This window comes from Mustela erminea, chromosome 2 (assembly GCF_009829155.1).
Source record: "Mustela erminea isolate mMusErm1 chromosome 2, mMusErm1.Pri, whole genome shotgun sequence".
NCBI classification, from domain to species: Eukaryota; Metazoa; Chordata; class Mammalia; order Carnivora; family Mustelidae; genus Mustela; species Mustela erminea.
In genome coordinates, this window is record NC_045615.1 from 35,069,673 (window position 1) to 35,086,584 (window position 16,912).

General features: G+C 32.3%; 1 protein-coding gene across 4 annotated transcripts in view; it reads left to right on the forward strand.

Annotated features, from left to right (window-relative positions):
• Window positions 1-16,912, forward strand: part of FSTL5 (follistatin like 5) — a 761,141-nt gene that overhangs the window by 636,904 nt on the left and 107,325 nt on the right. For 2 of the 4 annotated variants that reach the window (XM_032332635.1, XM_032332634.1), the window contains exon 11: window positions 8,943-8,969. The exons of the other annotated variants lie outside the window; for them this stretch is intronic. In XM_032332635.1, coding sequence (XP_032188526.1) covers window positions 8,943-8,969 — 27 coding nt within the window. The remainder of the gene's footprint in view (window positions 1-8,942; window positions 8,970-16,912) is intronic. 4 annotated transcript variants of the gene reach the window in all.

Here is a 16,912-nt window from a genome sequence, read left to right on the forward strand (position 1 = left end):
TAAAAAAATATTTCAATCAGGGACTTTCCAAGATGGTAGAGGAGTAGGAGACTTTAGTTTTGTCAGGTCCCAGGAATTCAGCTGGATAGCTATCAAATAATTCTGAACACCTGTGAACTCAACTGGAGATGGAAGAAAAAAATTGTTGTAATTATATTAATAGAAATGCAGCCACTTTCTGCAAGAATGACAAGATGGAAAAACTCATGTCAGAAAAGATGAGACTGCCAGGGACTTAGTCAATATGGAAACAAGATTTCAGAACTAGAGCTCAGAATCATAATTATAAAGATACTACCTGGGGTTGAAAAAAAACATAGAAGACACTAAAGAATCCCTTTATTGATAACTAAAAGAACCCAAATCTAATCAAGCCAAAATTAAAAAGGCTATTAATGAAATACAATAAAAAATGAAGGATCTAATTGTTAGAATAAATGATACAGAAGAGAGAATTAGTAATATAGAAGGGAAAATAATGACAAATGAAGAAGCTGAGGAAACAAAAAGAGATAAATAACTCCTGGATCATGAGGGGAGAATTTGAGAGATAAGTGATACCATAAAGTGAAACAATATTAGAATAATTGGGGTCCCAGAAGAAAAGGAAAGCGAGAGGCAGAAGGTATATTGGAGCAACATATAGTTGAGAATTTCCCTAATATGGGGAAGGAAACAGACATTCAAGTCCAGAGGGAGGGAACTCCTGCAAAATCACTAAAAATAAGTCAACACTTCAACACATAATAGTGAAACTTGTAAATCTTGGAGACAAAGGGAAAACTCTGAAAGAAGCTCAGGACAAGAAGTCCATAACTGACAAGGGTAGAAACATTAGACTGGCAGCAGGCCTATCTACAGAGACCTGGCAGGGCAGAAAGGACTGGCATGATATATTCAGGGTGCTACATGACAAAAAATATGCAACCAAGAATACTTTATTCAGCAAAGCTGTTATTTATTCAAAATAGAAAGAGAGATGAAAAGCTTCCAGGAAAAAAACAGAAACTAAAAGAATTTGTGATCATTAAACTAGCCTGGCAAGAAATTGTAAAGGGAATTCTTTAAGCAAAGAAAGACTCCCCCCCCAAAAAAAAGACTAGAAAGGAACAGAGATAGTATACAGAAACAGTGACTTTACAGGTAATACAATGGAACTAAATTCATATCTTTCAATAGTTACTCTGAAAGTAAATGAGCTAATTGCCTCAATCAAAAGACACAAGTATTAGAATGGATTAAAAAAGCAAGATCCATGGATATGTTGTCTGCAAGAGACTTGTTTTGGAACCAAAGACACCTCTAGTTTGAGAGTGAGGGGGTGAGAAATAATTTATCATGTTAAAAAGCTCCAAAAGAAAGCTGGGGTGGCCATCCTTATATCAGACAAATTAGATTTTAAGACAAAGATTGTAGTATGGGATGAAGAGAGATACTCTATCATATATAAAGAGTCTCTCCAACAAGATCTAACAATTATAAATATTTATGCCCCTAATAAAGGAGCAATGAATTTTATGAGCCAATTAATAACCAAATAAAAAATAAAAACCGACAATAATAATAGGGGACTTTAACACCCCACTCACTGCAATGAACAGATAATCTAACACTGGACTAGATGGACTTCAGATGTATACAGAGCATTCCATCTTAAAACAACAGAATACACGTTTTTCTTGAGATCACATGGAACATTCTCCAGCATAGATCACATACTAGATTCCAAATCATGTCTCAACTGATATCAAAAGATTGAGATTATTCCCTGCATATTTTCAGACCACTGTGATTTGAAACAACAACTTAATCAGAAGAGGAAATTTGGAAGAAACTTGAATACTTGGAAGTTAAAGAGCATCCTACTGAAGAATGAATGGGCCAACCAGGAAATTAAAGAAGAATTTAAAATTTCATGGAAAGGAATGAAAATGAAAACACAACTATTCATAATCTTTGGGATGCAGCAAAAGCAGTCCTAAGAGGGAAGTACATAGCAATATAAGCCTTTCTCAAGAAATATGAAAGGTCTCAAATACACAAGCTAACTTTATACCTAAATGAACTAGAGAAAGAACAGCAAAGAAAGTCTAAACCAAGCAGGAGAAGAGAAATAATAAATGTTAGAGCAGAAATCAATGAAACAGAAATCAAAAATCAGAAGAACAGAACAATGAAACTAGAAGCTGATTCTTGGAAAGAATTAATAAGATTCTTTATTAGTGTGTTAGAATCTTAATAAGATTCTTTATAGTGGCGTATTAAAGCCACTAACCAGACTTATCAAAAAGAAACAAAACCCAAATTAACAAATTTGTGAATGATGGAGGAGAGATCTTGACCAACACCAAGGAAATACAAACAATCTTAAGAACATAATATGAGCAAATATATGCCAACAAATTATGCAATCTGGAAAAAATGGATACATTCCTAGAAACTTATAAACTTATAAACTACCAAAACTCAGAAATAGAAATAGAAAACCTGAACAGACCCATAATCATCAGGGAAATTGAAGCAGTCATCAAAAATCTCCCAACAAACAAGACCCCAGATGGGGCTGGATGGCTTCCTAAGGGAATTCTACCAAACATTTAGAGAACTGATAGCTATTCTTATGAAGGTGTTTCAAAAAATAGAAATGGAAGGAAAACGTACAAACTCATTCTAAGAGGCCAGCAATCCTTTGATCCCCAAACCAGCCAAAGACAACAACAAAAAGGAAAATCACAGACCCTTATCCCTGATGAACATAATGCAAAAATGCTCACCAAGATATTACCTAATAGATACAACGGTACATTAAAAGGATTATTCACCACAGCAAGGTGGGATTTATTCTTGGGTTGCAAGGGTTGTTCAACATCAACAAATCAATGTGATACACTATACTATTAAAGAACAGTTAAGAACCTTATGATCCTCTCAATAGATGCAGGAAATACATTTCACAATGTACAACATCCTTTCTTGATCAAAACTCTTCAGTTTAGGGATAGAGGGAACATACGTCAGTATCATAAAGGTCATCTATGAAAAGCCTACAGTGAATATTATTCTTAATGAGGAAAAACTGAGAGCTTTTTCCCTACAGAGAGGGATGTCCACTCTTACCACTGTTTTTCAACAGGCCATTACTAGAAGTCATAGCCTCACTAATCAGACAACAACAAGTCATCCAAATCAACAAAGAAGAAATAAAAATCTCACTCTTCAGAGATGACATGATACTCTATGTGGAAAACCCAAGATACTCCACCTTAAAATTGCAAGAACTCATTCAATAATTCACCAAGGTGGTAGGATATAAAATCAATGCACCAAAATCAGTCGGATTTCTATACACTGATGATGAGGCAGAAGAAAGAAAAATTGAGGAGTTGATCCCATTTATGATTGCACCAAAACCTCTAAGATGCTAAGAAATAAACCTAATCAAGGAGGAAAAGGTACTCTACTCACAAAATTATAGAATGCTCCTGAAAGGAATTGTGGAAGACAAAGAGAAATGGAAAAATTTTCCATGCTCATGGATTGGAAGAACAAATATTGTGAAAATTTCCATGTTACCTAGAGCAATCTATACATTCAAAGCAATCCTTATCAAAATACCATCAGCTTTTCTCACAGAGCTGGAACAAATAATCCTAAAATTTGTATGGAACCATAAAAGACCTTGGATAGCTAAAGGAATATTGAAAAAGAAAATCAAAGCTGGTGACATCACAATCCCAGATTTCAAGCTCTATTACAAAGCTGTAATCATCAAGACAGTATGGTACTGGTGCAAAAACACATTAATCAATGGAACAGAATAGAGAGCCCAAAGTGGACCCTCAACGCTATGGTCAAGTAATCTTTGACAAAGCAGGAAAGAATATCCAATAGAAAAAAGACAGTCTCTTCAACAGATTGTCCTGGGAAAATTGGACAGCCACTTGCAGAAAAAATGAAACTAGACCATTTTCTTACGCCATACACAAAATGGACTCAAAATGGATTAAAGACCTAAATGTGAGACAGGAATCCATCAAAACTGTAAAGGAAAAGACAGGCTGCAACCTCTGTGACCTCAGCTGCAGCAAATTCTTACTAGGCATGTTTCTAAAGGCAAGGGAAATAAAGGCAAAAATGAACTATTGGAACTTCATCAAGACAAAAACTTTTGCATAGCAAAGAAAACAGTTGACAAAACCGAAAGACATTTGACAGAATGGGAGAAGATATTTGCAAGTGACATATCAAATAAAGGACTGGTATCCATAATCTCTGAAGAACTTATCAAAGTCAATATCCAAAGAACAAATAATCCCATCAAGAATGGGCAGAAGGCATGAACAGACATTTTTCCAAAGAATACATACAAATGAACAGACACACGAAAAAATGCCATCACTTGGTATCAGGGAAATTCAAACCCAGACCACAATGAGATACCACCTTACACCAAACAGAATGACCAAAATTAAGAAGACAAGAGGCAACAAGTGTTGGTGAGGATGCAGAGAAAAGGGAACGCTTTTATGATATTGGTGGGAATGCAAGCTGATATAACACTCTGGAAAACATTATGGAGGTTCCTCAAAAAGTTGAAAATAGAGGGACGTCTGGGTGGCTCAGTTGGTTAAGCGGCTGCCTTCAGCTCACGTCATGATCCCAGTGTCCTGGGATCAAGTCTCACATCGGGCTCCTTGCTCAGCAGGGAGCCTGCTTCTCTCTCTCTCTCTCTGCCTGCCACTCTGTCTGCCTGTGCTAGCGCTCTCTCTCTCTCTCTCTGACAAATAAATAAATAAAATCTTAAAAAAAAAAAAGTTGAAAATACAGCTACCCTATGACCTAGCAATTGCTCTACTAGGTATTTACCCCAAAAGATAAAAATGTAGGGATCTGGAGGGGCACCTGCACCCCAATGCTTATTGCAGCTACGTTAACAATAGCCATACTGTGGAAAAAAACAGAGATGTCCATCGACAGATGAATGGATAAAGAAGATGTGGTATGTATAGACAATGGATATTAATCAGCCATCAAAAAAGAAATCTTTCTTTTGCAACAACATGGATGGAACTAGAGGGTATGATGCTAGAGAAAAAAATCAGTCATAGAAAGACAATTATATGATCTCACTCATATGTGGAATTTAAGAGAAAAGACAGGGTCATAAGGGAAGGGAGGAAGAAATAAAACAAGACACAATCAGAGGGAGACGAACCATAAGAGACTCTTAATCATAGGGGAAAAAACTGTTGCTGGAGGGGAGGGCAGTGGAGAGATAGGGTAACTGGTGATGGACATTAAGGACAGCACATAATATAATGAGCACTGGGTATTATATAAGACTGATAAATCACTAAACTCTAGCTCTGAAACTAATAATATACTATATGCTAAATAACTGAATTTATATTAAAAACATGTTTCAATCAGTACCATGGTTTTTTTTATTCATTTTTTTCTTCATTTCAGTTTGGATATTTATATTTCTTTGAATTTTTTTGAGTGAAATCCAGATTACAAAATTTATTAGCAAAAATTCTACATTAAAGTGATGAATCACTAAATTCTACTCCAGAAACTAATATTATACTATATGTTAAATAACTGTAACTTAATTTTTTAAAAGATTTTATTTATTTATTTGACAAAGATCACAAGTAGGCAGAGAGGCAGGCAGAGAGAGAGAGGGGGAAGCAGGCTCCCTTCTGAGCAGAAAGTTTGATTCTGGTCTCAATCCCAGGACCCTGAGATCATGATCTGAGCTGAAGGCAGAGGCTTAACCCACTGAGCCATGCAGGAGCCCCTAAATAACTGTAAATTAAATAAAAACTTAAAAATACAAAAAAGCCTACATTAATTTAAAATCATAGCTATCATCACTCCTTCTATCTTCCTTGTCTCTCCATTTCTTTCCCTTTTTTCTTCCTCCTGGTTTTGGTTCCACTTCTGCTTTCTCTCTATCATTTTTTCCTCTTTCTATTTTGTTCAATAATGCATCAATCAAGTCTCTGTTTTATCTCTTGGCCAAAACTCTTTAGGTCCACATATTGAATATTCATTTTTGTTGTCTTATATGAATCATAATCATATTTTATTATTTAGTTATTTTTAAAGATTTTATTTATTTATTTTAGGCAGAGAGTGTCAGAGAGAGAGAGAGAGAGAGAGAGAGATCAGTGGGGAAGTGAAGAGGGAGAGGGAGAGACTCTTAAGCAGACTCTGCACAGAGTGTGGAGTCTAATGTGTGGTTCCAACTCACAACTCCGAGATCAGAGCCAAAACAAAGAGTTGGACATTAACGTACTGCACCAACCAGGTACCCCATATTTGATTTAAAAAATTGATTTGTGGAAGAATTTTGTGTGTTTAAACACATTTCATGGATTTTCATATTTATTATATTGTCTGAAAATGTTTAAAATATACTGATTAGAATATACCTACAAAATAAAGACTTTTCATTTTCTAGTTTACTTTGTGACCACTCTTGAAAATTTTTTCAGAAAATCTGAAAAACACTTATGTTTTTATAGTTCAACATTCTGTTTGTATAGTACAATACTCATTATGAAACTACTAATTCAGTCTTAATAATTATATTATTTAAACTTAGTCTTTTTTCTTTTACTTTTCAACTACTGAGAGTGACAAGGTAACAAAATAAAATATGATTGTGGATTTATCAATTTTGTATCCAGTCTTAATAGTTTTGCTTCATATTTTAATATGATGGTTTTAGTTTATATAATATTAATTTCAATATGAAGTGCTTTGAATTTTACTTTGTTTGATGTCAATATCACAAACTATGTATTTTTTGCTACTTTCCCATAAATGATTGCCTATCTTGAAAATATCTCTGTCCTTAACTCCTTTAAACTAGCAGGGCTTTGGTATACCACTAAGGTTTGTGCAGGCTTTTTCTTCTCTCTAGAAACCTATCCTTACAATTCTCACTTGGTTCACTCTAATTCATCTTGCATCCTTCACCTTTGGTACTTCTCTATGTTTAATTCACCTGCTAAAAGCATTCCTAGTACTGTTCCTCTCTTTTATAACCCATTAAATGTGTATTTAAAAATTTTTCTCTGTCGTGTGGTGAATAATATTTTTTTCCTCAATTAGAATATAAACTTTAACAGAGAGAATGGGCCTACATAATCTGTGTATTGTATCACTGAATGCAATGTCTGACACATGGTAGATTGCTCAATCAGTACTCCCAAAGCAAATAATGGAGATATGAGGAAACATATATCTGTTGCATTTCTTTTTTAATAAAACAGAAAACAAAGAAAAAAAAAAAAAAAGAGAGAGAGAGAGAGAGAAAGAAGTCATGACCCAACCTTTCCTGAACCTACAGAGGAAAATTTACTTTCTTCTGCATTGTGTACAAAAGACTTTCTTAATCTGCTCATGGAAAAATTCTCTGACCCCATCTTCTATCAGTTTTGCTCTCAGACATACTCAATTACTTAAATTTCTCTGAATATAGTAGTTCCCCCTCAGGCGGAGAATATGTTCCAAGACCCCCAGTGGATGCATGAAATTATTTATGTACTACACTCCATATATGCTGTTTTTTTTCTTATACATACATACCTATGATAAATTTTATTTTATAAATTAGGCACCATAAAATATTGACCATAATAACTAATAAAAATAATTATAATAATATGCTATAATAAAAGTTATGTGAATATACTCTCTCTCTCATTGTACTGTACTTACCTTTCTTCTTGTGATGATGTGAGATGATAAAATGCTCCTGTGACAAGATGAAGTGAATGACATAGGCACTTACATTCTGATGAAACTTTAGGAACAGGATCATCTACTTCCAGACTGAGGTTAACTGCTGATAACTGAGGTCTGTGTCCTTTCCTTGCAAATAGGATCTATCATTTTCATATTCATTTCAAGAACACTGTAGACAACAAGAACAGCACCACAAAATGTTTTGAAGGGATGAATGTCACTTTACAAAAAAAATATTTTTTAAATGTTTAACAGGTTTTGAAACTGGATACGTGGGCCTTCAGCCTCCAACTAGGAACTTTGTACTATAGACTTGGCTCTGCTTCATTCATCAGGGGTTCAGTTAAAAAAAAAAAGTGATTGTGCTTTAATATGGTTAAAATATTCAGGGTATACTTAGATGAGCTTTTGTATCAGTTACACTTTCTCTTGATATATTATTTTGCTTTGAAAACAGAATTTGGGTGAATTTGAATTAGTAATGGAGGCAGACACTTCTCTGAGAATATTTCTAATTGGTATTTTTTACTTTATTTCTATCTCAATATTTTAACTCTATTGATTTAATCTCTATGTAGTATTTAATATACCCATTGTCCAGAATCAATTTAATATGAATCATTATTGTGCATTTAACTACACAAGATATATTTAGATGTTTCATTGTCTGGTTTAAAAAATGAAAACATATATTACTTAAAAATAAGTTATGTCTGTGTTCAAAATCCTTTATTTAAACAAATCTTCTTGCTCAGGAATATTGCATATTGTATAAGAATATTACATATTGTGATTACTGAGAATTTAAAGTTCTTTTTAGTTAACAACTTTTAACTATACTGTCTTAAATAAATAGTTTTAACTACCAGTGTTTGTTCTAAAGATGTATTTTAATAACATAAACTAAATATCCCATTCTTTCCAGTGATGCATAAAATGTTCTTTATTAACAAAAACCTTTATTCCTAAGAATTGACAATTTTAAGAAATGAAAAGAGCATTATTAGCTAGTACCAGAATTTTGCTGTTTCAAAGTAGTTTGTTGAATTCACCATCACCACTTTTATGTACATGTTCTATCCTAGAGATTGTGACCTCTTTAATAGTTATTTATATTATTATGCAATTGAAGCTCTATTTACTCACTTTTCTTTCTCTCCTTTTCCTTTAACATGCTGCAGTAGCTAACATATTATGGAGAGAAGAAGGTACTAAATTCCATTATTTTTCTATTGTGATTATTTTGCCTAATTTTAGTGGATTTGTTGAATATCAGTTTTAATAATCATCTTATTCATTTTTATGTTGATTCAATATTTTTGTTTGATTGTAAATTGATATTCTTTTTTAAACCTGATACCATTAGATATATTTACTACTTTTTATCAGTTTGATTTATTATTGATGTATAATCAGTAAAGTACATTATAATTTATTGAAATGTTTTTAAGAATTTAAAATTAAGTCAAAGAAATAAAAGCAAACTTAAACATAACTTCCATAATAGACCTTGATTTAGATTAGGGGGAAAAAAAAACTTTAAAAATCATTGCCTTATCAAGGGAACTTAATAAATTATTTAAGAAAATGGGTTGTAAACTTGAAGGACTTAGTTTCAAATCTAGTCTCCACCACTGTATAACTTAGGCCTCTTTATATCTCAATTTGGTTATCTTAAAAATAAGGATAGTCGTTAATACTCAGTAGGGCTGCTACCAGTTCCTTAAATATAGACTACATTCTATAAACAGTATCCACTTCCATTTATTATAATTATTATTTTTCTTATTTGTGAAGCCTGGGGAGGATGTGTTTCACCAGGCACTCACATACTTTAGATAAATTTTTAGAAGTAAAATGTAATAAGTCACCATTACTGTTCTGGTAAGCAGGGATCAAAATATTGCCTCATAATCCATCCTAGAAAAACTTTTTCTTCCCTGATTACAGTTTCCCATATAAACTGGAGTCACTGCCACCTGTGAGGGTCCTGTCTCATAAGCTTCAAGTAATTTGAGAATTGAGGCATCCCAGTTTTGTTCTCAATGATGAGGCACACTACCATTTCTCCCCTTGGTATCGGTTGCTTCTGAAATCCTTTGTATAGGCTTCTTCAAAGTCTGGTTTACTAAAGACGTTCTGATATGACTGCGCTTTCTCATTTTATTATTTTTTTAAAGATTTTATTTATTTATTTTACAGATAGAGATCACAAGTAGGCAGAGAGGCAGGCAGAGAGAGAGGAAGGGAAGCAGTCTCCCTGCTGAGCAGAGAGCCCGATGCGGGGCTCGATCCCAGGACCCTGGGATCATGACCCAAGCCAAAAGGAAAGGCTTTAACCCATTGAGCCACCCCAGTGCCCTGACTATGCCTTCTAATTTTAGTCCACCTAGATATTTCACATTTGAACGTACAGATGTAGTCATTGCAAAACTAGCATTAATATAGCTGTTAAACAACATTTCTTTACACTCTCTTCCCTCTTCAGATCAAACAAATATATCTCTGTTCATTTTAAAAATTGATTTTTCATGCTATTGTAATGGAAGGAACAAAAACCCAAGTAATCAGAGACCAGGTAGCACAGATCTGGCTTTGCTGGTCAATTGCTGATAAAAATTAGATACGTTGTTTTACTTCTCTGAGCCAGAATTTTCTAATACATTGCTTAAAATGCAGCTGGCACTCTCCTTATAAAATTATGATATGCAAATGTCCTTAAAGCATGTAAAACAATGCTTTCTTGTAATTTGACTGATAATAACTATGAACATTATTGTACAAGTTTAATATGTAATAATAATATTATATTATTCAGGCTATCTTTAAAAATATGAGATTTCCAGATTAATTAGAATCACCCTGAGATTCATTACATGAAACCATTTTTATCTATTTAATATTTTCTTTTGTTAGTTTTTTCAACATGTGTACTCTCGATAATTATTCTTCATCATCTCCATTAATTAAAGATTTGCTTACTCTTCATAACTTTGTTTGACAGAGAATATGTCCTTGAGAAATAATCATCATTTAGTATTTTTTGTAGATATGTTTAAGACATTATATATAATATATATATATATATAATATATATATTATATATAATGAATGTCTTTGGGTAAAGTTTTTAAATCTTTTATTTCATGTGCAATTATCATCAGGGTCCTTTGTTGTTTCTCAGAATAAACAAGATTTAACATAATATACTTGAGAATACAATATGCCTGATTTAGATTCATAGGCATCTGTAAATTATTTTTTTTTACAATGCCACACTTATTGGTGAGGCATTACAATTAGAAATGATTACATATAATAATAGTAATGGTAGCCAGAGATAATAGAGCTGCTTGAGGAATCACTAAATCTTAACAGTGTATACAATTATTTCATAAAAAGTAATTAAACTAATAGCTAACTAGGGTTTCCAAAAATTTTTTACCTTTACTTTTAAAAGACAGAATAATAACAAGGATGAACTGCATAATTCCAAGATCTACTTTTATCTCTGCCATAATAACGTTTTCTGTTTGCATGCTTCACTCTTTACCATGGCCAAAAGAAATTTATCCCAGCAGTGGCATCCCAATCTCAGACATTCTAAGATAAATCTTGGAAAGAGAGTTAAAAATTATAAACCTCTTATAATGCCATTGTACTTATATGCAAGTATTAAAACCACAAAATTCTGTTTAACTGAAAAATTATTTTTTAAACGTGAGCATCAGAATCTATCTAGCTTAGCCAGGATTTTGTAATCTAAATCGATGTTACTGAATTTAATATGTATTATCTTAGGAATCATATGGATTTTTAAGCTTGAAACACAGTGTCCTCTACTTCTCTGGGTTCTTCCAGTTCTTTTCTAGTCATCATTGTGGTTTGCAGGCGTGTGGAAAGACATTGTTAAGAAAGGAAACATGTCACTTATTTACTGGCAAATATTTTAAAGAGCTTTTAAATGTAAAGCACTTTGAAAATACTGGAATTATAAAGATAGGAATATCTTCCTTAAAGAAAATTTTGATTTAGTACATTAAAATCTTAATCATTCTTGCTGATAACTAATTTTACTAAAGAGTTGAAAATACACATTAAAAGATCCACTATTTGATTTCCTTCTACGATTTTTTTAAATCTTGTAATAAAATATAATCTAACGAAATACATCTTAAAGTTTATTTAGTGGACAACAGTTAAGGAATATACTATATGGTCTAACTCAATCACACATGTTTTGATTTAGAAAAACACCAAATTAAAGAACTTTAAGCCATTTTACTCACTGATGAATTAATCTTAACTTTTAAATATGCTAAATTCAGTTCCAAGGAGAGATGTAAGATGGTTCACTATATAGCATAACATTTCCTAAATTTGTTATAACATGGAATTATTTTGATGAATATCTTTAGGATCAATATTGAATAAAGACTATTTTGGGAAAAACTGGATGGTTATGACTAATGATTCGAAAGCCAAAAAAAAAAAATTTTTCTGTGTTTATAAAAATTGAATGCCTCTTCTATTCTTTGTAAATATTTACAAATCTATTCACATGAAAATATAGAAATGATTGAGGTAAACATTATATTAGTCAGGCTCATTTACACTTACCAATACAAAATGCAAATAGAAATTGCAGGGAAATCTTAAAACAAGATGTACATATTAAACCATAATCTGATTAACTTCGTGATCTATAATTTCATCAAAGTGGGGGAAAGGGGATATGGCAAGCAGGTCATCTTTTAACTTCTTCATCCTGAAATTATTCACATTTCATTGGCCAGACTATTCTACATTGCAAGGGAGGTTAGGACTAATATATACCAGCTTTGTGAATTCCGTAAGTTTCTCATAAACTTATTTTTAGAGAAAAATAATGTTGAAGTTCTTAGGACCAGATTACTGTCTCACAGTAATATTGATGAGTTATTTAAAATAAAAAAGAAATTTTCAGAGCGTAGGCTTCTGAATGCATCAAACTTAGAAAGTTATAGCATTCTGGAGAGGTAGAGACCATGCCTTCTAATGGTCAGTATATGATGCCAATTAAATTGTAATCAAGTTCTCAGTATTTTCATTAGCCAGTCTGCCCTCATTGCTTTAAATAATAACATCAACCTAACATTTTTAGTTTTCTATATTCTTCCATTAAAACAATTTTCAAATCAAAATTGTGATCTGGCAAGAGATACAGATTTGCAGGTATGTGTGTATATACATGCACATAAATATGTATATATACATGCTAGATCTATACATGCATACATACATACACACACATATGAATACATATATAATTTTATATATGATTCCATCTAACATTAATTATATAGCACAAATACTCTATTATGTTATAATCTTTGCTATGTCATTTGTTAAATGTGAAATTAACAATGCAGATCTGCATTCAGCTTTTTCAGCATATCTTTGGAAGTTCAGGAAATGGTATATTGACTCAAAAGGACTGGTTTTCGGTAATATCACTCTGACCAGGCAAATAGTACCCAATTTCTGGATTAATCGTGGCTAGTAAAGAGCTTGAGACAACCATTCACTTTCTAGCAAGAATGAAATAGTAAGTTTTATTTTAGTTGAACATAATACAAAGATCTTATTGAGGTGCAGTGGAATGATGCTACTTTGTGTGTAGAGAAGTTTTTTTTCTAAAGATAAAGATACAAAACATGGGGATATTCACTAACCAACAATATTTCCTCTGCTAAATTATTCAAGATGAGAAACGCAGTATGGATTGTCTATCTACTTTTGCCAAATTTTTCTTTAGCTAGAAAAAGAGATTTTTTTCCAGATTTCAAAAAAAAAAGTGAGTTTAGATCCCTTAAAAGTGAAAAGAATAAAATCAACTAATAAAGGACTTTATAAGACTAAAATTTATTGAATTATCTTCAATTGATTACCAAATCACTGCATCATATGATTATACTTTGCTCTTGACCACAACTTAAATCTTAAATCAATAGCAATTTAGATCAGAGGAAGACAAACATCACCACAAAATATATTATTAACTTTCTTTTGTTACTGTTGTCCATCCAGTAATCAGAAATTATCCGACTTTCATCACTAATACAAATTATGTAATATATGTGCTAAATAGAAGATATAACATCATTGTATTATCACAATATGCTGTTATTCATGAACAACTATCCTAAAGGATTGAGACAGACGTGTGCATTACATACATTTTTCTCAGACCATTTCACATATTTAAAGGTGCAGTATTGATTAGAAAATCCTCTGGGAAATACTTCCCTTTTACAAGACTGCAAGCAATTCTTGCTTGCGTCCTTTCTCTGTAGAGAAAGAAAAACAAAGCAAAAAGAAAGCTCACAAGAAACAAACAAATTATGGATCACTTTCTGGAGCCACTATACTCCATTAGATTAACAATCGACCCAGAAAAGACAAAGTACGTGTGTCTGTCTTCACCGGTGATGAAAAAAGAAACTAGAGGCAGCACATATTGCTGATTCTTACTGTGATGAGAGTGGTGAAGCTTTTAACTGAAGCCAGGAACTTTTTTAATATCCTGGCAATACAATGCATGAATGAGGAGAGAACTGTGATCGAAACCTACATGGTTATTAAACTTTTTGGAACTCAGAACCCCTCTGCATTCTTCAAAATTACTGAGAACTTGAAAGTTCTTGTTTATTTGTTTGTTTATTTGTTTACCTATATTTACCATAATCAAAATAAAAGTAAAAAAATTACAGATATTTATTAATTTATTGAAAATAACCATAACAAATTAATTTATAAGTACCTATAAATAGCACAGTTTTAAAGCTATATATATTTTTTAAATGAAGAGATTCACATTGTTTTGTATTTTGAAAATATTTTTGATGTCTGATTGAGTAGAAGATGCTGGATGCCTATATATGCTTATTCAATGAATTATTGTGATATCACTCATTACATCATATGTCATGTAGCCTGTCAAAGGAACACTCTACATTTGGAAGAATCTAATTTGTAAGAATGAGAAAGAAAAATGCAAATGACATCGTAATATTATTACGAAAATTGTTTTGATTTTGCAGACCCTCTGAAAGGATCAACTATGAGAATTGCCTACTAGAATATGAAACTGATCTTTTTAAAATTTTTTTTATAAACATGAAGTTGATCTTTTAGCAGGCTCATGGATTCATAGAATTTGAAATGTGGCAATAGAAAACTGAATCATAGAAAAAAAAGATCATAGAAAACTGAAATGTAGCAATATATCTCACAGTATAGATTTGAGGAAAACGTGGAAACAGAAACCAAAATCTGGTTATATACTATTACACCATTTTTTTTTTTCTACTAATGTTTAAAAGAAAAAATAATGTCAGTCATAAAAATAGTGACAGTACCATTTTTTGAAAATTTTACTATGTGCCGGTCACTCTGCTAAATGTTTTACTTTCTCCATCAAATTTGATTCTTACAATAGCTGTATGATATAAGTATAATTATTATCTCCAAACTTTTGATGGGGAAATTATGATATAGACTGAATAACTTTCCCATGGTACAACACAGTTCTAGAGCCATGATTGGCCTCTGAGCTGTACGAACCCAGAGAATGGAGTTTATCTCTCTGTAACATTCTCCCATTAAAAAAAGAAAAAAAAAGTTCAGACATGGGACTGTAACAGTTATAGTGAGCATACACAAAGACATTATTATTTTGTTTGTAAGTAAAGTTAATGAATCCTCCAAATGAAAATCTACATGTGTCTTTAATTTTCAACATTTTCATTATCAGGTAATTTATATTATTCTGTGCCCAGTGTAATTATCTTATATGGCAGTAAATTTAAAAAGAAGCACTTCTGTAGCATATATTCAGATCATAAATGCATGCTCCTAAAACCCACAGAAAACATGATTTAAAAAATCTCTCTAGCCAAGGGGTACCTGTGTGGCTCAGTCAGTTAAGTATCTGCCTTTGGTTGATCCCAGGGTTCCAACATCCAGGCCCCCCTATGGGCTCCCTGCTCAGAGGGGAGCCTACTTCTCCCTCTGCCCTTTCCCTTCCCCTGTTCATGCTTGTTTTTTCTCTCTTTCTCAAAAGAATAAATAAAATCTTAAAAAAAAAAAAAAACTCCCTAACCCCCCCTCCCAAAAAAAAGAAAGTGTAAACATGTGTCTTGTGGGTAGAGAGAGGAGGAACTCATGGATGGCTCTAAGGGTATACATAAAATTTTAATTCATAGCACATTGACTAAAAAATAGTTACTTATTTTAAAATTATTATTTTACCTAATATATTTATATATGGTATTTTGTTAACATTACTATTCATCAACACTGAAAAACTATATTTTCACTGAAAAAAATGAGGTTCAAAAACAAAGTAAACCTTACATAATGAAATCTGTATTTCTTCAATAACCTGTAATCTGGAAAGTAGTTCATGCTTTGTAAAAATGCTGAATGTGTAACTCATATAAAAAGTAAGAAAATAGACCAGATTTGAACAAGTGATTTGGATGAATTAAATGGGTTTTAGAGGAAAATACAGCTCAGAAATTTCATCAGTGAAACCATGCAGTGGAATCCCACTGACTGTAGTTTGTACATATTATGGTAAATAACATAATGAAAGTATCCATTTGAATAAGGGCAGAAATATTTCACCAGACTGCAAACAGTCTGGACTTAGAGTATTTGTCAGGTTCAAACACATTCGAATTCCTAATTGGGGAGCAAAATTTTGCAGCAGCTGAAGGGAGGGAGAGTCATGTTCACTAAAAATTTTAGGAGCTTTGTAATAATCATCAAACATAGCGTGTAACTGGCACAGCTGAAAACTAGCACCACATTGAGACCTGGTCATGTTCCCAAATTTCAACAACCAATAATGTTAAATTGAGAGTCATTGACATGTAGCACATGTCAGTCCTATGTTAATGTTGACATGGAAGCTTGGCGATTCTTATCACTTTGAATAAAAACTGACATTTTAAAAGTTTTATCCTTTGGGCATAGAACTTATATTCCTTGATGCATAATTATGATAATTAATAAGAGCTGGCAACTACTAAATTTATTTATTTATTTATTTTTAAACATTTTATTTATTTATTCAACAGAGAGATCACAACTAGGCAGAGAGGCT